Consider the following 23,856-nt stretch of genomic DNA (forward strand, 5'->3'; position numbering starts at 1 on the left):
TAAAGAAGCACATGACGATTTAAATTTAGGGCAAATAAAATAATCCTTCAGAACAAGACCCAGAAACAAAACAAATAATCAAGAAAATGTCTCTCATGTGTGTCCTATTTTTTTGTGAAGTAACCACAAAAATATTTTTTTTCATTCTAAAAATCCATTGTTATTAGAGCCCAGTCGGTGCCTGTTCTTGCCGGTGCACTCAGTGTTTTGCTGCTGTACCTATTTATCGTTTCCATTGCAGGAGTTTTATGTCCCAGATACATTATGGTTAAAACAGAATTACATGTGCAGTTTCGCAGTGTTGCCATCATTTCATTCAAGGTTTAAAGAGTGAAGAAGTTACATCCCCATTCCTACAATGAGGGAAAATAATAAATATATATTTTCTTTCAATAATTAATTATGTGTAATACTTTGCCTTACCTATATTGTGTGCCTTCTTTTTTTTTTTTTTTACATTTTTTACTTCTATATTTTGGCGTATATTACATTCAAGTTAAATATTGTCGTGCCTTGAATTATTACTTAAAGTATTTAGTCCCTTCTCCCTGAGTGCAACCAACTGCTGTCAGACGTTTCCTGATGATTGATGAAAGATTGAATGTTGACCTAATGATTAAGTAGAGTCCAGTGAGTAATCTAATCTCAGTATAAATGCAGCTGTTCTGTGAAGGCCCCAGACTTTTGTAAAGAGAATGTTGGGGAGCACACTGCGTCATGAAGTCCAAGGAACACACCAGACACATCAGGGATAAAGTTCTGGAGAAGTTTAAAGCAGGGTTAGGCTATAAAAAAAAATCCCAACCTTTGAACATCTCATGGAGCACTGTTCAATCCATCATCTGGAAATGGAAATAGTATAGCACAACTAAAAACCTATCAAGACATGGCCGTCCACCAAAACGTACAGGTCGAACAAGGACAGCACTGATTAGAGATGCAGCCAAGAGGCCCATGGTAACTCTGGAGGAGCTGCAGAGGTCCACTGCTCAGGTGAACTGGGAATCTGCACATAGGACAACTATTAGTCATGCACTAGTAGGGGGCTGCAGGCCTCTATGATGTGGGCTCTGCAGACTGAGGAGGAGATGGGTGGAAGGACGTAATGCTTGAACGGGTGGTGGAGATGCTGATGCAATGCAGCATGAGATGGTGTCAGTGAGCGTGGCAGAAAACGCGGCACGTTTTAAGATGTATAGATACAAAGTCCACAGCATTGTGGACCGGAGAGCTGACCTTGGAGGTGTGGAGAGATGGAGCAGCACATCTCGAACAATATGGATGAGCAGAGGTGGAAAAATTGCAGGCGAAGAACAAAGCTAAGTAGATTAAGCTTCTGGATTTGGAGTCCAGAAACAATCTAAGCCTTGTGGGAACCCCTGAGGGTGAGGAGGAAAACATTGAAGGCTCCCATGAGACTGTGGCCTCCCCAGTAATTTTGCTACGGTCTTTATCTGAAAATATTGTAAGAAAATGCAAGGTGGTCTATGCCTCCAGTCTTGTCGCTTGTTGGTGATAAGTTAAAGGTCCCATATCATGCAAAATCAACTTTTCAGAGTTGTTAACCTTTTTACAGTGCTATTGGTGCCTCATAGTATGTGCCCAAAGTGTTTTTTTAATTGATTCCTGCATTCTTTAGCTATAGAACAACAGCTCTCCCTTTCCTCGGATGAACAGACGAACTGGGGGGCCTACCTACAAGGACGCGTCATACCTACAGGGACGCGTCATCACTTCCCTGTTTCAGCTCCACCTCCAGGAAGCACTCTGTACCTGTAACACGCACCCCTTAAATTTGAGTGCTGGCGTTATTCCCAAGATAAAGGAAGACAATGTAGCGAGAGCTGTAAGTACAAGTCACATGGTTCTGGTTTGATTAGCACAACCCTCTGTGTGGCGGAAAAATAAAACAGCACATCACTCTCAACACACCATGCTTCACTGTAGGATGGTACTGGCCAGGTAAGCAGGTTTCTGGTTTCTTTCAGACTGGAAGCTTGCTATTCAAGCCAAAGAGTTTAATCTTTGTTTAATCAAACCAGAGATTTTTGGTCTTAGAGTCCTCCAGATGCCTTTTTGCAAACTCTAGGCGAGCTGTCAGGAGTAGCCACTCAACCACACAGGCCTGATTGCTGGAATGTTGCAGAGAGGTTGTTCTTCAGGAAGGTTCTCTTCTCTCTACAGAGACATGCTGGAGATCTGCCAGAGTGACAATCGGGTTCTTGGTCACCTCCCTGACTCCTTGAGTCTTGGTGGTTTCATTTATCGATGGAGGCCACTGTGCTCGTAGGAACCTTCAATGCAGCAGAAACCCTTGATTTGTGCCTTGATACAATCCTGTCTCGGAGGTGTACAGATGATTCCATGGACTTCATGGCTTGGTTTGTGCTCGGACACCTGCCACTTTAACAATACTCAACCAATACTATTCATGCACTGTTCACTTTCTGCACTATTTCCGACCATCTGTAAATGTTTATGTACATTTCTGTGTACATACTGAGGCAAAGTTAAATTTTACTTTATTTTATTAGTAAAATCTTAATTTATGCATGCCTTATCTGATTTTATAGATGTTGCCATTATTGTTATTTTATTAGTCATTGTTTTATGTGCATCGTAACGCCGAAACAAGCTCCTATGTTTGCGAACCGTGTTCAATGTCAGTGGCAATAAACCTTTTCTGATTCTGATTCTGACATGCACTGTTAACTGTTAATAACGGAATTTACCACAAGTGGACTTCTAGCATCTAGCATGTCAGGAAAAACTATGTACCTGAGCTCAATTTTGTGTGTCATGGCAAACACTCCGAAGTGCATGTGCTTTATTTTTTTTATGAATTTGCAGAGATTCTAAAAACTTTCTTTCAAGTTGTCATTATGGGGATCTTTTGTCTTTTGGAATAATTTTTGGAATCAGGCTGTAACATAACATTTTCAAAAAGTGAAGCGCTGTGAACACATTCTGACACACATTCTGATACAATTTGATCATAATCACTTGCAACTTGTTTCATCCAGTAGTGTACATTAGGCTTTCGTCTACAAAAAAATGTATCTAAAATGCTCTTCCATTAGGAGTGTCAATATTAAAAGGTGCTGTGAAGAAAATGTCATGTTAAATTAGTTTGAAATTTAAAGTCTATATGCCGTGGCTGCAGAGCCGCGCCGCGGTGAAATAACCCAGCAGTTTCAGGAGCTAACCCTAACATTAACCTTAACCCTAACCTTAACCCGGCGCAGTCTAACCCGGCGCGGTCAAATAGCCCAGCAGTTTCAGGAGCCGCGGCACAAAAAAAACATGCAGTTTCGGCCGCGCGTCGCGGCTCTGTAGACACTCCCTTTACTATAGTAAACAGAATTATATTTAATTTTGCCTATTTGTCCCCACATTGATTATTTTTGTAAAGTTTATTATGTTACATGGTTACATGGACATGGGCAGCAAATATGACATAGGTAGAGATAATTCCAAATCTAGCAACCATACTGAAAACAAGGCTAAAATCCATTTAATTACGCAATATTTGACAAACAATAATACCATATAGCACTTTTATTTTGTTGAATGATTGTTTAAACTGTCAGAAAACTATATTAGTTGAATGTAAATTGTCTTGTGTTTTCAATGCCATTTTATATTTTATGAAAACACATTTTTCTAATATATTTATTGTTACCATAAGTAGAGAAATTCCATTTTAGTATTTAGTATTACTATTTTTTTTAAATGTGTCACAAACTCCAACTCAATAGAAGTAAAACTATGATAAATATTTACCACAGGTTCAATCCTATCAAACAAAGTCATATTTACAAAAATAGATTCAGAGTCTGAATCACATGTCATAGTAAATTTTACAAGTATTAATTAATTCATTCATTACAGACTGAGATACAAGGTACACTACTCACAGTGAAGGTCCTGCCGTTGGCCTTGTCATCTTTTCCGGAGATGAACTTGGCATGTTTCCTGGTCTCCCTCAGCCTCTCCAGGGATGGGGGTTTAATGAACACCACGAAAGGCTTAAACTCTGCTGTCCTCAGGTGTTTTATTGACTGTGGAGAGAGAGTTCACCATCAGGTCAAAGAACAAATATGTGTATGAAGTTGGAGATCAAAATAAGTTCATGCAAGCGGTCCAAGTCCATTTTGTTAGGCACAATATAGTGAAAGCAAAGCTAATGCAATTAAGGGGATCATCAAGAAGAATTGGGACATCTTAAAATGTGACAGCGTACTTAGAGAAGCGTTTGCCAGTAAGATCTACAATTTGTTCATGCGGTGTCGACAGTAGAAATCTGAGATAGCTGCGATTAAATCCCATTCATTTCCGCGCAGAACCATCCGTGTAGTTGAATTTTTTTCCCCAACAGTGAAAATCAGGTGCGCGGATGGTGTGCTAAGGGTGTCCGCAAAAATGAAAACATTTCGCAGCACTGTCCCTCACGGACCTCGCGTCAAAGATAAACCTACCTTTAGACATGGTGCTCCAGCTACACCGTAGTTACTGACTATTCTCAACCGTGAGTACTCTTCGCTGGACATGTATAAAATGGAAAAAATGACTTTTACTTTGAACTTAAACATGGTTAAATTTAACAGATATGAGGACAGGTGGGATCGATACAGTGTTATTTGCTTTTGATTTAATCTTTTCACAACCTGGTCTTGTTTTGTTTGTTCGTTACTGTGGGCCTTGTTCATTTTAAGTTAAAGGACATGTATTACTTTAAGCTTTTAAACAGTTTATAATATTGTGCTGTTTTTAAGTCCATAAAACGGCATGCTTGTATTAGTATGTCAGGGCAAGCTAGCTTTTGTTTTGAGTCACTACAGTCATAACAAGGCTGTCACTTTAACACAAACATGTGATCTTTTCCTCTCAGTGAGACCAGGCTCACACACTGTTCACTACACTCCCAATAGTTTGGCCTCTACTCGTGAGGTGACAAATCCACAGTAGACCAGACTTTCCTCTCCATAGTGTGTCAGGACCGTCAGTTATTGTGGTCTGAGCTTTCTTTGTTCTAAACTTGGCCTTCAATGAACACCTCCAGCTGCTTCTGAACCAATTTAAGTGACTAAAAATATAGCCTAGCGTGTCGTTTAGCAGCTTTTTATGTTGATGGAGAATGGGCGTTTGCCAAATAGTCTGACAAAAAGTCTATTTCTGGCCCCAGGAGTGGGTTTAAATGTTTTTGAAGCAAAGTGTTTGGGAGCTTCTGTTTAGTGTATGTGTGGTCTAGTGAGCAGAATGTTCAAGGCATAGTTTGTGCCGTAGTAGTTTTGTTTTGGTAACAGTTGCTTAAAGATACATTAGCTGTGTTTCTGGAGGTGAAGAGAGGGTCAGAGGTGGTTGTGTTGGCTTCACACCGAGGCACCATGCTGCGCTAAAAGACTGTTGGCTGGGCACACAAGAGATGCACCATAGTAATGAGAACCAACAGTGTGACCCTGTGAACTCTTAGTGAAAGCTTTGTAGCCTGGGTCGTCTGAAATGCACACGCGGACTGTGAAACTGGTGTAATAATAAAAATGTATTTTACTTCTGCGTACACAGCAGCAGAGTGGTTAGCCCCCTGTCAAATGAAAAGAGATTGTGGGTTTGATTCCAGACTGGTTGTCCCAATAACCAAGGAGTCTAGAGGTTCTCCTTCAGCTTGGCTCTTTTCCATAATGTCCAACGCATATAACACGTACATAAAATGCACTAGACATTTCTGTCTCTTTTTGAGCTAACTTTTTATAGTTTTCATCTGTACTCAGCCTTATGTATCTCAGCGTGTGTGTGTGTGTGTGTGTGTGTGTGTGCGCGCATGTGACAATGTCTGTGTGCGGATTGTATGGTTGTGTTAGGAAAAGCACTTTGTGTTAAAAAAAAAATTCACGAAAAATACTATAAATATAGTTTGATTGATAAAATATCATTATTGTATTTTTTTTATACATCTCCCAGCTCTAGTTACTGGGTGAACATCTCGTTAACTTTGTTGAAAATTACTCAAAGTAACACCTTTTTTGTAAACAAGCTGTCAACGGTAATCCTTTGGCTTTTTAAGTAACCAGAACTTTTCTTATTCTCTTTGAGTCCCACTCTGACTGTGACTGTCAACAGCCTGTACTGTGCCAAGAGGCCTGATTTCACATGTGAACCTCCATACAGCCACTTGATCCTCCCCAGACTCTGTCCCGATCCTATCCCAGAATGCGGAGCTTCAAGCCGGGCGTTTTGACACAGTGCCAGCCCCTTCTCTGTAATGCAGTGTTTGTGCCTGGGTCATTATGCTTTGAGTGAAAACAAACAGGCCGGCTGCTGGGCACAGGCTGACCAGACCAAGGCCTGGTGCCGGGGATGGGAACGAAGCTTGCAGCTTTGTTGGGGCTTAGCGACAAGCCACTGGTCGTTTGTGAAGAGCCCGAATGGCCGCCACCACCCAAGACACATAAGCCAAAGAGGAAATCTTCAAATAGAGGAAATTAGCCGTAATTGCTGCTTCAAAACAGCCCCCCTTTAAGGCTGGCTCGGGTAGCGCAAACAGCCACGGCCTCCTGAATAGAACTGAATGAGACAGTGGCAAATAGAAACATATAGGACGATGAGAACAGACTAACCATAATAAACACCGATGCTGTCCAAAAAATCATGGACTTCCTTTGAAAATTATGTCAACCAAGCTATTCTATTTTGTCCAATTTCTCAACTCTTGCAATGAGGTACAAGATTGTATAGCCCTATTGGTTTTAAAAAGAGCCACTAAGGCTGTTTCAGAAGAAATCTAATTGCGTGGATCTCATTCTGATCACAACAACATGGTAAGGAGCGAGGGTTTGTGCTTGAACCTAAAATACAAGTAACGCTAGCCACATGAAAGAATAAAGTTATTTCTCATCTATTTCAGTGTGTTTACCAGCCCGCCATTAAGTCCCCACTAGCACAAATAGATTACTAACATTATTTATAATGTGTAAGTGCTCAATTTGACAGACATTCCTAGGTAAAACTAATCCCATCCAAATAGGTTTTATGTTGAGAAGAAATTGCAAAATATTGTAAATATTACAGCTCCTGGCCTCCTTATGGTGTGTTGCACTGTTCCTTTCCCAACATGGGTGCGATGGGGGACATGCCGGGTTCCTGTTTTGCCTTCCTATTTCCTCTGGAGGATGAGCCAATCCACAGTCTTCACCTGCAGCCCCTTCCAGTACTTAAGGACACCTCTTGCAGCTGTTCAGGGCTGCTGGCATTTGTGGCTAGTATGCCATTCGTCGGTCTTGTCTGTCTCTTTTTAAATTGTCACTTTGATTTTGTGCATTTTTGAGGCACTTAACTTATGTATTTCTATTGATGTATCTTTACATTCCTGTTTATTACACATTACAACTTTATCTGACCATTTTCCATCTTGGTTCTTGTTAATTCCACTTACCCTTGCAGAGCTGGGTTCTAATAATATTGAGAATGTGGAATGACTGATAAAAGCGACTGAATCAATACTAGAAGGCATTCCTCTTGTACATGATGGATATGTGAGTGTGATTTACATGAGGCTGGATGTCGATGAGGCACACTTTGTTCTTGGCCTGGACAGAGCGGATGGAGTCCAGGCTGGTCCCGTAGTAGTTTCCTTTGTACTCTCCATACTCGATGAACCTGGGACCACAAACATATTTGAAATAAATTGATGCATGTAGACACGTCAGTACCATCTGTAGTGACAATAGGTCATTTCTGGGCTTCAGATGACATCCTACTAACAATATCTTGGATTTACTCAGCACTTTTCAAGCACCTAAAGCACTGTACATAGCATGATTTAGCCACTCCACTGATGGTGGTAAACTGCTTATTCATTCACTTACTTTTATACTGTAAAAGATCAAGACATTAGTTAGGCCCGATTAGTATAAAAATGCCATTTCAGCCAGTTCCTGTTCAAAATGTATTTATTTATTAAATTTCTAAAATTGTTTGAGCTGACACTGCGGCCTGCTTCGCATGGAGCCTGGCATATGTGTCATCCACTCAGCCACAGAGAAGCACCTGGATATCCTTTTAAAATTGACCTCAGAGCTGCTAGTCCTTTAACGGGGGAAAATCATATACATATATATACATATATATATATATATATATATATATATATATATATATATATATATACATATTGTTGAAACCAGAAGTTTACATACACTATATAAAAAGACACATGCACTTTTTTCTCATTGTCAGATATGAAATCAGAATAAACTTTCCCAGTTTTAGGTCCGTTAGGATTAACAAAATTGTCTTACATTTTAAAGACATTTTTTATTATTAATTTCTTCTGTCAAAAGTTTACATACAAATCGCGCCCGACGCAGAATTTGAGCGCGTGTACATTAAAAAGACAAACGCACCAGACGTGCGTTCTCGACGCGCCGGACTAAATACACTCGGCAGCAGACGTGCGTCCGAGTCGTGTCGCTTTTCTCGTGGTGTAAATGGAGTTTAATGTTGGACCATGGCTTTGGTTTATTAACTTTACAAAGTCAGCTGCTAGGCGCCAGCCGAGGCAACCCGACGGGGGCCCACGTGAGCAGGTTCCGCCGGGGGCCCGCCGGGCGCCGTAGCTGGGGAGATCCGCGAGAAGACGGGCCCGGCGCGCGTCTTTATCAGCTGAAAACGTGAATAATCTGGTGCCTTAGCAACTGGCAGAGGAGTAAAAAACCACCCAGTTTTAGGAATCTACAAACTTTTCTGGTTCTTTTCAACGCCCTGGCAGTGGCAATAAGCTTTAGTTTTGTGTTTGATAAAGTTAAAATGTACACAATGTATTTATTTTTATTGAACTGGTTAAGTGTTTGTTTGCACAACTAATGTTATGGCGCTTTAGTGTCAAGTTCTAAGAATTTACAAACTGTACTGAAGTGTTTTCTTGTTTAGGGACATTTGGTACTAGACTGGTTGTGCTGCTCCTAAAATGTGTTTTCAGTGTCTAATGTTTATTACAATGTTTCTGACGTTACCTCCGAAGTGGCCTGTTCATCTTTAATGATTGTGGCTCAGGCTTTGGTGGCAAGTGATAAGATAAGATATTCCTTTATTGTCCCACATGGGGAAATTTCATTGGTGCAACGCAGGTAGATACAGAGGTAGATACAGAAGAACAGATCACTTATAGGAAGTCTGAAAAACACTTTCAGTAGAAGATCTCCTATAAATAAATAAAAACTCCCATAGAACCTGCTCACGTGGGCCCCCGTCGGGTTGCCTCGGCTGGCGCCTAGCAGCTGACTTTGTAAAGTTAATAAACCAAAGCCATGGTCCAACATTAAACTCCATTTACACCACGAGAAAAGCGACACGACTCGGACGCACGTCTGCTGCCACTTGGTCACCAGTTTGGCAGTGTGCTTTGGGTCATTGTCCATTTGAAAGACCCATTTGTGCCTAAGCTTTAACTTTCTTGCAGATGTCTTGAGATGCTGTTGTGAATACTTAATATTTTATTTAACTGCTACTGAATAAAAATGCACTTTACACTTCTTTTGAATTCATTTTGAATTTTGCACGTAAAAATGTGGTTAATCGTGATTAATCAGGGAAATAATGCGATTAATCGCGATTAAAAATGTTAATCGTTGCCTAGCCCTATAATTAATTAATAATAATACTCTTGCCTTTAAACTGAAGGACTTGGGTCAAAGGTTTTTGATATCCATCCACAAGCTTCGCACAATAGTTGGCAGGGATTTTGGCCCATTCTAGTGTAATTGAGCCAGGTTTGGAGGCCGCCTTGCTTGCACATGCCTTTTCAGTTCTGCCCCTAAATTTTCGTTTGGATTGAAATCAGGGCTTTGTGATGGCCATTCCAAAACATTGACCTTGTTATCCTCAAGCCACTTGGTCACCAGTTTGGCAGTGTGCTTTGGGTCATTGTCCATTTGAAAGACCCATTTGTGCCTAAGCTTTAACTTTCTTGCAGATGTCTTGAGATGCCGCTTCAGTATTTCCACATATTGTTCTTTTTTCATGATGCCATCTATTTTGTGAAGTGCATCAGTCCTTCCTGCAGAAAAACAACCCCACAACATGATGCTGCCACTGCCATGTTTCACTGTTGGGTGGTGTTCTTAGGCCTGAGCGTGTCCTCCTTTTTCCTCCAAAGGTAACGGTGATCTTTTTGGCTAAACAGCTTAGTTTTAGTTTCATCAGACCGCACAATATGTCTCCAAAAAAGAAGGCTTTTGTCCTTATAATCGGACTTTAATGAGTTATGTTTTGAGTTCTGCTTCCTAGCAGAGTAGCCTTTCAGCCCCATTTACAGGACCTGTTTCACTGTGGATAATGATACATTTTTACCAGCTTCAGCCAGCAACTTCACCAGGTCTTTTGCTTTCAACAGGATTTGTGCAAGCCCACAATTCTATTTCTGATATCCTGGCTAATTTCTTTAGACTTTCCCATTTTGTTACAGAAAGAGTGTTTCATCCACAGATGTACTCAAATGTATGTATGTATGTAGTGTATTCATTCTCATTTTGTTGGGTCATTTTAGTGTATGCACTTCTGACTGAGGGGAGAGTAATAAAAAATTGTAAAAGAAAATCTTTATATCATTATTATTCTGGTATAGCACTTTTTTTTTTTTTTTTTTTTTAAATTCTAACAGACCTAAAACAGGAAAGATTTATTTGGTTTATTACACACACACGCACGCGCACATTCATTGCACATCTTCATATCCAGACATTTGGACCATGCGTATTTCATTTAAAGTGCTACATTTGAATCACTGACACCTGTTTGTCCTACTGAGACCCCAGGGGCCGACGTCAGAAGGCGCTACAGCAAACAAAGTCTTTTCCACACGCATAATCTGCTCGTTTGCACCAATCCACCTTTGGGACGTTCTAATGGGAGAGTATTTTTTGGGTACAACAGAGGAAAAAAGATGCTGGTTCACTAACCAGTGAGGAGTGGAAAGAATTCTGGCGGTTATGAGAGGCAGTTTGCTGCAAGAGTAGTGTCAGACAGGCTAATGCCATGTACAGCAGGTTTTATGGTAATTGCCCATGTAAGAACGACTCTGTAAATGGGAGACAAATCTTTATGAAAGCTGGATTTGGTTAAGGAAAATGATTTAAAGGGTTTTCTGTGGCCGGTTTTAAAGGCACACCTAGGGATTAGTGATTGCTCAATTGCAGAGTTTAGCACATGGCATTTTTATACACCGCTAAAAACATTATACCATAAATGGTGTTGATAGCAAATGAAAAATGCGCTTTACAGTGCAGAAAATACTGAAAAGAAAAAAATACATATAATACTTGTGTGGTTAACACACTTTTCAGGGAGTGATACAAAAAAACATTATTCATTCAGTCAGACTAGATTTAATGTACTTGTATGGGCTAATAAAACATGTCCGCCATCATGTGTCTGTGACCGCTCTGATAAGCATTCATTAGTGTCACACTATTGATTGTGATGCCCATGAACAGACATTGACAGAAATAGAAAACCCTCTGCCTGCTGCTACAACTCATACACTTGGCCGAATCCAAACGTTTCGTCAAATCCAACGTTCCATACAAATGAATGGTGAAGCCCATCCCTCTATTGAAGAATATAACATTATACCTATGTCATTTATATTCTCCCCTCACCGGTAACAAATAAAAGAGGATTCGTACCAGAAACAAATTATCATCAGAAATTAGAACTTAAAGGAATAATAGAGGATTTTTCGGCGATTTGAGAACCCAAGCAACCAATTAAAAAATGCGCATGCGCACGCTCACCCCCCACCCTCCTGTTATTTCCAAGAGGCCGCCTACCATCAAACCTTGTGCGGAAGCACGCAACAGCGCCGCTGATATACGTGCGTTTGTTTATTAGCGCGCATCGCATTTCTCGTTTCCGCAGATTTCCGTCTCTTCTGAGCTCGAACACAGTCTTTCTCGGTCGTCATTTTGTACTATACACTGAAGGAACTCGCTAAACACACCGGCATATCAACCACGCATGCGCAGCCAGGGAAACGTGCTGCTATCCTGGGAAAGAGCCAGAACGAGCCTGCAGGTGTGCAGTAGCACACAGGGAATGATTGACATGTGGGAGAACTACTTGGCAAGGAAGTAGTAGTAAGGAAATGAGACACAAATTGCTCGCCAAAAATCCTCTATTATTCTTTTAAAGTTAGACTTTAGCTCAAATGCCAGTTTTACACTCTAATTATCATCTAAAATAAAACACCAGAAATAAAAACATAATCAATGAATTTGAACGATGCTTTGACCTAAATGTTGACAAAAGCTACTGGAATATTCATCTTTCTTTTTTAGGATTAATACTAATTCTAAATCTTAACCTTTCTCAGTTACTAAGCATGAGCCTCGAACCCTGTATTTACTAATAATATGCCTATGCCAAGAACACAGAAGTATGCAATGCTGGAAAACAAACCAAGGTAAAGGGAAAATATACAAACTTCACATACAACAAAGGCCCAACACAGTCAGGGAATCAAAACAGTGCTTCTTGTTATAAGGTGCTAACTAATGGTCTGTGTTTATATTGCCATTTAAAAGGTTGACAAGCTTATGATGGTGCTACATTACAGGCAATTATTCATTCAGTTCAGGACTATTCTGATTCTGAAGATAAATTGCTATCTAATCAAAATTGGAATTGGACACAACTAACAATTTACAAACACTGGAAATTTTGAAGTATTTTTATTATTACAGTTATATAGCGCTTTTCCCCCAAGGTATTCAAAGAGTTTTAAAGGCATTGTGGATGTCTTGCTTAAGGACATTTCCTATAGCTTCTCACTGTGCCACCTGGTGTTCCAGCAGTCTTCCATCCATGTACTAACCAGGCCTTGTCCTGCTTAGCTTCCAAGAGCTGACAAAATCGGGTTTTGGCAAACAGGTATGGCCACATACAACAAAATATCCAATCTCATTCTGAATAAATACTGCTAACCCTGTGGTTTAGATCTGTAAAACATGTTCTGAAATATATGCGATTCTTTTATTAGTTTGTCACTTCATAGGTCACTTCAGTCATTTTGCCAAATCTCCTGGATGTATTTAAAATGTGAACTTTGAACAATATTCCATAATTAAAACAAAAATAAATAAAATCATTTCATACCTTCATAACAGGCAAGATGTGAAGTGTCTTGTCCAAGCACAAAACAGCAGTTCTGACTGGAGCTGAGGTCCAATTGTAAACTTTCTTATCAGAAGACTGCTTTAGCTTAGCGGTGGGTGGTATTGACAAAAATGTATGTATAGGATACACTCAATATTCTAATCTACCTATCACCAAAACAACAACTGCATTATTACAATTTGTTTTGATACATTTCCCACCAGTACTCTTGCCACTCTTACCGTGTCGCTGATTATACTTGGAAACATGACTTATAACTCCTTCCAAAACAATTTAAAGTACTTCACTTCTCTCATGTAGGCAGACTACAGTACAGGCTCTTGGAGAGAAGCCATGTTAGACTTCCCTTGGGAAAGTAGTCCAGGCTAAACACATGTTGTGGCGCGAGCCTTGCAGACCTTTCACTTATTGTTTGTGCATTGTTCCTGCTGCATGCAAGCAGCCAGAACGCAAACAACCTCTCACTCCTTTCCTCTGCTCTCTTTGTGCCTTGTAATTTGCCTGACTGTCCCACGCAGCGGCCACATCACAGCTCTGCGCTCGCCCCTCTGACTCCGCCAAAACATCGCATGCCTCGGACCTGCACCACAGCACGGAGCAGCGGACGTCCCCTCTGCTCTGGCAGACTGCAATGACCTCACTGCTAAACAAGATTCTACTGACCACAAGACACCAATGGTAAAAATGGTCACATTTATATAGCGCTTTTCTATCGTCAAGGCACTCAAAGCGCTTTACATCAAGGAACCAGTCACCCATTCACACACACATTCACACCCCAGATATACGCAGACACTGGGGGGCGAGTTGGGTTAAGTGTCTTGCCCAAGGACACAACGGCAGTATTCACATGAGGCAGCTGCGATCGCACCGCCAACCAGCGGGCCAGTGGATCTGACCGCTCTGACCGAGCGGGGAGTCGAACCGCCGACCTTCGGATCAGAAGACGATAACTGTTACCAAACACGAGTCAAATCATTTTTAAAAAGCAAACAATAAAGAGTCAAGCGAGCAGTTGGTAAAGGTCATTTGTATCTAAAAAGTTAATTAATAGATAAAAAATACAATTTTAGCCAAATATTTTGTTTTGTTTTGATAATGTGACCACTTATATATGTTAAGAAATAAAAATGATCTGAAAGTAACTGCATTAGATACAGAATTACTTTTATTACCAAAAGAAAATACAATAAATATTTTTCTCAGCTTACATTTTAGCTTCATTTCCCCTCACAATGTATGCTCCTGTACACTTTTACAAGTGAGCTGAATATTGAACAGTGACTGTACAAGGAGGATTTGACAGAACAGAGTTGAGCAGTTTGATGGCGACAGCAGAATGATTTCCGGTGTCTCAGTGCAGCAGCGTGGCAGTCCTCCTGCAGCTGACCAGCACATTATGACAGTGAGCTCCTTCTCCACAACATGTCCGGCCTCCTTCATGATCTTATTGAGTCTATCCATGTAGGTTGTATTGTATATCAAAAGCTCTTGGATATACAATATTTTGTTATGTATTTCACAACAAGAAACATATTTCTAATTATTAGGAAATATGACACTAGTGTTTGTTGTCCAGTTTCACCATGACATGTTAACTACAGTTTTGAACTAAATCATAAATAAATCATCATTTTGTAATGTTATTCTGTAATATTTATCTAAAATTGATGAATAATAGAAAGTCCTGTTCAAAACTACATAACTAATAAGCCCTGCCTCTTTGCATTTGTGAAGAGTGGCTTCTAAAATGTCATATTTTAAAAGCCTACATGTGTACAGTAATTTTTGGCCTTTAAGCCGCAACTTTTTCCCCCACACTTTGAACCCTGCGGTGTGTCCAATTTAAAGATTTTTACTGGCAAACGGCCACGCTATGTGTTTTATTATAATCAGACTCATATTCACGGAGAAATGAGTCTAATGAGGAAGAGAATCTGGACACGGCAAAACGCAAAGACACAGGTGGAGAGCGGACATGCGATATACGGCAGTCTGCAGTTTAGAACCACCCGCAGTGAAATTAGTGAATTAGTGAAATTTCTTGGCTAGATATGACTCACTACCATTGATATTTCTGTGTAAATATCTCACGTTACAATGCAACACTCACTCAATAAGATGTGAAGACACAGACACAGGTAAATCAGCTCACACAGAGTAATCAAGGACAGAGGGGACAGTAGGGACAGCTGTGATGTGTTTTCTGTTTGTTAGACGTCAAAATGCTGTGTGTTTTACTTGAAACGAAGTGTAGTATAAGTGTTAATATCTCATGTTACAACGTGGGCACCTCATGCATTTCGTGTGCGCAGCTTTTATTCAGGAGTGCTGTATAGCCCGAAAAGTACGGTAATAATGCATTTCACTTGTAATATGCTTTATAGGCAAAGCCTCTCATAGCGCTATACTATGTAATTATTCATCTATTCCACACCAGGTGGTGGTGGTAAATTACTATTGTAACCAAGCTGCCCTGGGGCAGACCGACAGAAGCGAGGCAGCCAATCTGCACCATCAGGCAGGCAATTTAACTGCCAATCACATAGTTGGAATAGGCCCTCCTACCAACAGAACTTGGTTCAAGCGGGAATCAAATCTCCGACATTTGGGTTGGTTGATGAGTGCTCTAACCATTGAGCTACTGCTGCCCAGTTCATGTTTCACTTGGAGTTATTATTTTTCAAACGATCGCAACTAAGTACAAGAATGTGGGTAGGGACAGGGGGAAGGGAAAACTGGGATTTTCTCAGCACTGGAGCCTCAGTGGCAGGACAATACAGGGTTACTCAAACATGCATGAATGTATAAAACTTTCTGGTGCACACCCTTTAGGGGATAAAATATTTATCTATGCCATAAACGATTACTGTTATTATAATGCCTTTTACTTTTAGTGCCAGTGTCATTGAAATAGGCTTTCTCTGACTAATTGACAGTATTGATTAATACAGGGAGATTAAAATGGAGACCAGGCCTCACAGATTCATGGCTCTGCAAGTATAGTGCTCCTCTCCTCTCAGCTGCGCAGACAGTGGGAGGGTCAGTGTTATCTGTCTGCAGTGGGACAGCGGTGAACTGGTGCTTTATGTTAAACTATCATTGCGTGCATGATTCACATTTACCATGCACAGAATCATATGCATGCTATCAAAGCGTAAAGGAGGCGTTATGTGCCCAGAACATATTATACTTTTAAAGCAGGGGAGTTTAAACTCGGAAAGGAGAGACAGGGGAGCGTGGAGAGGGACAGAAGTGCAGAGGTGCAAGTAGGGAGAAAAGGTTGTGGTGGTACAGGGAGAGCCAAAGTCGTGGCTCGTCCTATACTCAAGGCAGACGAGTGTGAGATCAGGGCACAGAGGAAACAGGCTGTCCTATGCTACGCTGCTGCTTTCTTTTATGTAGAGATTAACCCTGTGTTGAGTATTTGTTTGTTGCTGAGCACTCGTAAAGTGTGCACAGCTGCTCTGCACTATGTCCCCTATAAGAGTACAATAAAGTCAGCCTTCATAAAACCAAACAATGACGACTATACTGTGGCTTGGTTGGTCTTCATATTCTTACAACCCTGCTACATTCTGAAGTCTTCTGTAGGATGTAAACTTGATAAAGCGTGCCCTTTTCACTTCCTCAGTGTACATCAGACCCAGGCACTCGTGTGAGACCACAGAGGCATCAGTCATCCATCATCCAGACTATTACCACACTGAAACGTTGTGACCGCAGATGTGGAGGCGGCACGTGGTGAGGCTGGGCTAGAGCACCCAGGCAGGGGGAAGCACAGGCACAAAGCAGGGGCCCGGGCACAGAGTAGGGCCAATGTTTGAAGGTATGCCACAGATGTGGGCTAAGCTTGTCAGACGCATGCACGGTCACACACTGGGAACTGAGATCCGAGCCGGCTGCACTTTTTTTTTTGTCTCATAAGATTTATGGATGTCACACTAGAAGACATGATGAATTAAAAGTTGGACAGAACACTTGTGCGGTAGCTCACAATCAATCTTAGCAACAAAGTTTGTTTGTGTGAATATCAAGCTTTAGGCTCCGAGTGATTAAAGTCACCGCAGCTTTACCCGTTAGTGGAGGCTAGCATGACATTACAGCGTGACATGCCAGCGGCGTTTTTGCTTCTGTAAAAGTTTGTAAATGAACGTGAAATTAAGTGATGAGGTATTTTTCATTGCAGAGCTCCTCTGCTGCAATTTGAGGTGCACTTGTTATTACATTTTTGAAAGAGATGCGTCTACGATCAAACAGCGAGCAAGATTCTAAAACAGGTTTGATTTAAATCGTAGCTCGTCTTTGGTCGTATGATGGATTTAGGGCCCTGTCCCAATACCTGCAATACTATACACTTGACTGAAGTGTGCCTTTTCTTGTAGCGCTAGCACAACTCTTGTTAGTAATCTTAAATATTTATACAAATTTGGGTTGTTGGAACACTTTATTCTTCTCCATGTCTTTGTGTCTATATATGGCACAATATAATTCCTAATGTCTATATTTGTTCTTGTTGTTGTTTAACAGTGGAACAGAGACATCCTGTTCTACATTCAAATGAATGAGTTGCACAGAGGTTCATTAGTAGCTTTCCCTCGGTTGCCAAATGTTTCTATGACAATGGAACTATTTCATGCTCAAAGTCTTTCCAATCATCGCCAAAAGATCATTAATACATGCCTAGTGGGTGAAGTGCCTTGCTCAAGAATACAACCTCACTATGCATTATGGTCAGTGGTACTTTGGGCCTGAAGCTGGGACCAACCATGTACAATGGGGACTTAAAGACATATAAAACAATTACCAAAATTGTTCCATTACCATATGCAGTATACGTCCTAAATTGTACTTATGAGACAGGTGAAGTCGGCATGTCCCCATATGTTACTCTGAACCTACCTGGATTAAAAGTGTATGCTGGATCCAAAAGTAAAAATTACTCAAATAATCTTACCTATATAACTACCTTTCTCTATAGATGTATACAAGTAAAATAATTACTGATTTAAATAAAATACAAAATACTGTATTTTAAAATATCTCAGTAACCCAGTGTATTTGCACTGACTTAATGCAGTGTCAAAGCTTTTTCCCTCTCAAACAGGGTTTTACTATGTGCAAAACGCTCATCCTTTTGCACATTTACGCCAAATTCTGTTGCGACTTGTTACTGTACAGCTGAATGATGCCAATCCACTACAAAGCCTCAGGATGTGGAAGATAAAATACAACTTCGCCCTCCACCAGACAGTGATATCATCTTTCCATCGCATCACTTTCCCCTCGTTCTTCTCATAACAAGCTGATTATTTTTTATGTGTTATAAATCAGGAGCAGAATCGCAGCTTGCTCTTGGGCCGTATCGGTAACTCTCCTTCTTACTTGTTATTGTGTATGTCCGTCTCGAAGAGGTGCTTGGCGATGAAGTGGTACTCTACGCCGTTACTCTCCTGGTTCTTTTTAGGACGGCTCGTGTCTGGAAGAGAGAAGGGGGAGGTGATCAGGTCCAAACCCAGACGCTCTGACTCAGTGTTGGGGCAGAACATTTGATCTTAGCCCCTTATTAACACGAGTGGAGTGTGCAGGAATGTGCCAACCCTTGTGTATGTACTTGTGTAATGGTCCTATAAAATGCAACTCTGAGCTGACATGAGGTTTACGGTGTTAAGAGAAGTAGCGCTCCGTTCTCGCAGGTAATTGAGTTCTTGTTAAGATCAAGCTACAGCTGCTGTAAAGGTGCAAGTGTGCGTGAAGAGAGGCAGTGCGGCACATGTAGGGGACGTGTGAGGTAGAGCTAGGAGCGGAGCGAGAAGGTCAAAGAAACATGCTCCACAGGGCGAAGGTCAGAGGTTGTGAAATCACTGAGGAGCACAACGACAAGCCAACATAAATTGTTAAAACTTTTATCACTTACAAAACTATTATGTTGCGTCAAGAGAGCTTCGGTTTGTCTGGTTAGTGATTGCAGCACAGACATGATTAAAACTGGTCAAATGTGGTGATGTAAGAGACTTTATAATCCTTGTGTGTGTTAACAAGTTGAACACATTTCACTGGTAATAACAACCCTGATGTTGGAATGACCTGATAAGAAAAGGTCTTGTTCTGTGACACCAAGGTTCCAAAATTAATACCTATTCACTAGAATATATTTAAAGGACTAATTTTAAAGAACCGCTCCCTACCTGGAGAGGGCAAGCCAACCATGACCTCAGATTTTGAGGTGCTGATTTTCACCCCAGTGCATGTGGCAGGTTCTGGTTTAATAAAGCCATCAGGACAACATAATCTGCGAACAGCAGAGATGAGATCCGTACCCAAACCGGACGGACACCTTCCGACCCCTGGCTGGTCTTAGAAATTCTGTCCATAAAATGATGATAATAATGAACAGAACCGGGGACAAAGGGCAGCCCTGGCCTTGGCTTTTTGAAACTGATTAAAAATCTCCCTTGGGTTATGTCCTGGACATAAGGTTTCATGTTCATTTAAAACCACATAGAGCTTCTAGAATGTTAATAATTATGTTTGAAAACCTTTTACAAATGTACTGTGACATTTACATATATATCACTATGATCAAGGGCCCTGCTGTTGGGTTAACACGGTAAGTTCCTAAATTGCTTCATTTTTTAATGTGCCTGATGGTAAGTCACGCAAAGAATCAAAATTGCTTGAATGGAAGCGATGAAAGTTTACAAAAATGTCAGAGGTCAGTGGTTGGACAATGTAACTTTTCCTTTTCTAAATCTTTCACCCTGACAGCTTGACCATGGAGTTGGGCTTTCCTGTCTGAGTGCTTAGTTTCCCACCGCAGAGACCTCGTCCTAGCTGTGGAGGAGCTCTGTCGTCCGCCCTGCTCCACACGCTGCTCCTGCGGGCTTCATGGAAAACCAATGGAGTGATTTATACGATGTGTCACTCGCTTGAGGGGTAGACACGGCCGTAAATCCAAATGTTGTGGAGAAGACACTGAGGAAGATCAATGGTTGGCTGTCATCGGAGGCAGACACCATTGGGGAAAAACACGGAGGCACGGCTACAGTGGACAGATAGCACACTTGTCTTCCATTTAAAAAGGAGGAGCAGTGCCCAACAGAGTCCTGGGAGGAACACTGTCTGGTGAAGTTAAAGACTGATATGACAAAACACCATTTTCCAAGCTTTGCAGCAAAAGGAGTGTGGATGTTTTGGGTTTGTAATTTAACGTTTAATGAAATATTGATAAATCACTAATATGAAATGTCTCACTGTTAATGTGGCGGTTTATGGGGGCCAAACCATGTTTAAACAATAAAGCAAACAATATTGAAAATGATACCGTAGGAGAGTAGGAGAGTAGTTTATGGTCACTGGGTTGAAAAACGATCCTCCTCATTTAACTCAGTTCAGTCGCCTGGACAGTTATTGTGCTGGCTTAGGTAGAGATTAATGTGTTCAATATTTATAACACATTTTTGAAATCTATCTAAAAAAAAAAAAAGAGCGCACATGCCAAGCTCCATGTGTAGCCAGCCACAGTGTTGTGAGTTTGAATCCCGACTGACAATTCCCTGCATGTCCTCCCTTCTCTCTCAGCCCTGTTTAACGCTAAGCTGCCCTGTCTAATAAAGCCTACAGGCCAAAAAATGTGTCCACATATTAGATTAAAAAGATATATATACATACTGAGGGGATTTTGGATAGCTTATTTAGTATACAATTTAAGTTAACATAACGGTCAAAAAAATGACATAACTTTTAAGTATATACTGGTCAGAAAGCGTCTGGGCTGCATTAAACACTGCTACACAGGTCACATTTGAAAACAATTAAGTATCGCAGTGGAAAAAGTCTGCCATAGATTGCAGTGTAATAAAAGCAACATTGCGGGTGTCAGCTCTGTGAATCAAATAAATCTATTTGAGCGCATGGCATGTTACAAACACCGCAATTAATATCAGGGGACCCCAAATTTCCTTAAACCTATTTACAGTTTGACTCAAAGCCCATATGGCAACTCTGCAATTATATGTGCCACTGCCTGGTTTCACTGCGGAGCGTGAAAGATTTATTTGTCTCGGCGTGTTGGCTTAAGCTACTGCCGAAAAAGTACAACGCAGTCTGAGGAAAATCAAGAGGGAGACGTGTTGCCAATGAATGAAGCAGTGCACTGGCAAAGAGCTGTCTGTCCATCACCGAGCCATCATTAACAAAAGACAGAGGCTCAATTTACCTGTCCACTTTATTAGGTACACCTGTTCCACTGATGGATAAGAATTTAACTGCCAATCACATAGTTGGAATAGGACAAATATAAAGAGAGTTGCAAAGAAAAAAGATAGGTGACGCAACAACTTTGAATCTAGATGGCAAATATCATTCTTATTTTAAGGCCCAAACTTAACTCGACTTGAACAACCAAAATGCTTTTGCGTAGTAAAGTAAAATCTGTTTAGCACCAGTACTGATTGCAAAAGCAGCTTTTAGGGTCAAAATGAGACTGCTGTGTGCTGTATGCATCTAAATAGTGTTTTATTTTCCATAAAACCGGAAGGATGCTAGGAATGCATTAGTTAAGTGAGCAATAACTTTGCAGCAAACAGTTTAAAATTAACTAGATTTTCACATTTATAAGACCGGTACAGAACATCTTTGAGAATAAAAATCATAAGCTTGAGTCGAACGGCCTTTTCTATAGAGAGTTCCAAGATGGCACTGATGGACTAGGTGGCTTCGCACTCTCTGCTGTTATTTTGGTCAATAACTCCGCAAACACCAAAAAATACATAAATACATAATTGAGAGCTGTCACAATTCAAACAAAGCAATGAAAGGAAAAAAAAATAAAAAAATCAGTCAACCATATTTGACAGATTGCAACCTATGAGAGAATCTAGCATGTCAAGTTAAAGTTAGCTTGGAGGCTCCAGAGAGCAGGTCTCTAGGCACAGGTCCTACAGCGTTGGGCCCCTACATCACAGGCACAACAGGCAGAGAAGACATGCGCAAAGACATATAGATAAGATAAGATAATCCTTTAATGTCCTCACAAGGGGAAATTTTGTTGTTACAACGCAGTAGAACAGGAGGAAAGTACAGATTATAGGAAGTTTCAAAAACACACTCTTAATAGAACTCTTATAAACAAAACAAAAAACTCTTAACAAAAACTCCTCACCTATCTTAATAGGGAATAGAGGGGGGGAAATAAAATAAAATAAATAAAAAATAAAAAGATAAAAATAAGAATAAGATAATAATAATAAAATAATGATAATAGAATAAAATAAAATAAAGTAAAAATAGCTAGCACAAGACTAGGTAATACTATTAGCAGGGAGGTAAACCGAATAAAAACAAAATAGAACACTCTTGTTTACAGGTATTGCACATGGTTAATTCAGTATTGCACATGAATATGATGGTATTGCACATGGTTACATCAGTATTGCACATGTTCAGGGCTACCAGTGTTTGTTGTAGAGTCTGACAGCAGCAGGAAGGAAAGACCTGCGAAACCTTTCCTTCACACAGCGAGGGTGGATCAGTCTCTCACTGAAGCTGCTCTCCAGAGCGGACAGAGTGTCCTGCAGGGGGTGACACTCATGGTCCAGCATAGATGTGAATTTAGCCAGGACCCGTCTGTCCCCCACCAGAGCGCAGCCCAGGACGGAGCTGGACTTCTTGATGACTTTGTACAGCTTAGTAACACTGGAACAAGTAATGGCTGCGCTTCTAGCAATGCAATGTGAGATGGCTTCAATAAAAGTACTGATGGAGGTGAAATACTGAATTGACATGGCGGAGGCGGACATTGGAGCCGAAGCGATGTGGATGGATGCGGCCAGCGGAGCGTCTGAGCTCAGAAAAGACAGACAACTGAGGTGAAGCTTTTGCAGGTGAATAATTAATCCATCAAGAGCAAACTTTTGGACCATGAGCCGGAGAATGAGGAAAAGGACGGTCACATTTGTGAAGAGCTCAAGAGAAGAAGACTATGATATTGTTTTGTTTTCCCAGACACTTTGATGGTGACAAACAAAGGTAAAAAACACTTACTTCACTACAGCAGAAGTGCTCCTAAAGAAAATACAAAGCACGGAGCAAAGAGGAAAAAAATCCAGGATGGGGTACTGTATATGGACTTACTGCAAGTAATTTACACTTTGGTTTAGCAAGATAACCACTATGTAACATGTTGGCATTATTGATCATGGTGCTAGGCTTATTTGGAAGGAGCTCCATAAAATAGTCTAATGCATTTACTGTTTCTTATTGCACATAATTGAGTGCTAGATGAGGGTGATAATTGAGACGATTACTGTCATCAAAACAGCAGTAGAGCGTGGAGGTTTGGGGAGGAGGTGTATCCAGTCCTTACTCGTGTGGATTAGTGCCACTAGGACGCGAGGTGGATTTCCCTGTAAGGCCCTTCCTTAGGAATGGTTTTCTCTCCAGTTTTCGATAATTTATTTGATTGGGTTTTGTGGTTCATTGCAGGTTTTTGGCATGGATAATTTTGTTTTTCAGTTTCCCTTTTTTGTGCTTTGTGCTTAAGTAGTTCTTGTGTTTGTGTTGTGTTTGACCAGAGTTTCATATTGTTGGCAAAATACTGGAAATTGAAAACAATGAATCCAATGGCATCTGAAAAGTAACAAGTATCTGCTTTTAATGTTAATAACGAAAACAAATTTAAAAATA

General features: G+C 40.7%; 1 protein-coding gene across 3 annotated transcripts in view; it reads right to left on the reverse strand.

The window, feature by feature from the left end:
* The window catches only part of mpp7a (MAGUK p55 scaffold protein 7a), a 227,548-nt gene that overhangs the window by 12,943 nt on the left and 190,749 nt on the right, over positions 1-23,856 (reverse strand). For all 3 annotated transcript variants that reach the window (XM_072451195.1, XM_072451194.1, XM_072451193.1), the window contains 3 exons: positions 18,556-18,649; positions 7,548-7,656; positions 3,918-4,061 (listed from right to left, as the gene is read on the reverse strand). In XM_072451195.1, the coding sequence (XP_072307296.1) occupies positions 3,918-4,061; positions 7,548-7,656; positions 18,556-18,649 (347 nt within the window). The remainder of the gene's footprint in view (positions 1-3,917; positions 4,062-7,547; positions 7,657-18,555; positions 18,650-23,856) is intronic.

Source organism: Eucyclogobius newberryi, unplaced genomic scaffold, assembly GCF_026437365.1.
Source record: "Eucyclogobius newberryi isolate DKJ021-1_F unplaced genomic scaffold, fEucNew1.0.hap1 SCAF_18, whole genome shotgun sequence".
Taxonomy (NCBI): domain Eukaryota; kingdom Metazoa; phylum Chordata; class Actinopteri; order Gobiiformes; family Gobiidae; genus Eucyclogobius; species Eucyclogobius newberryi.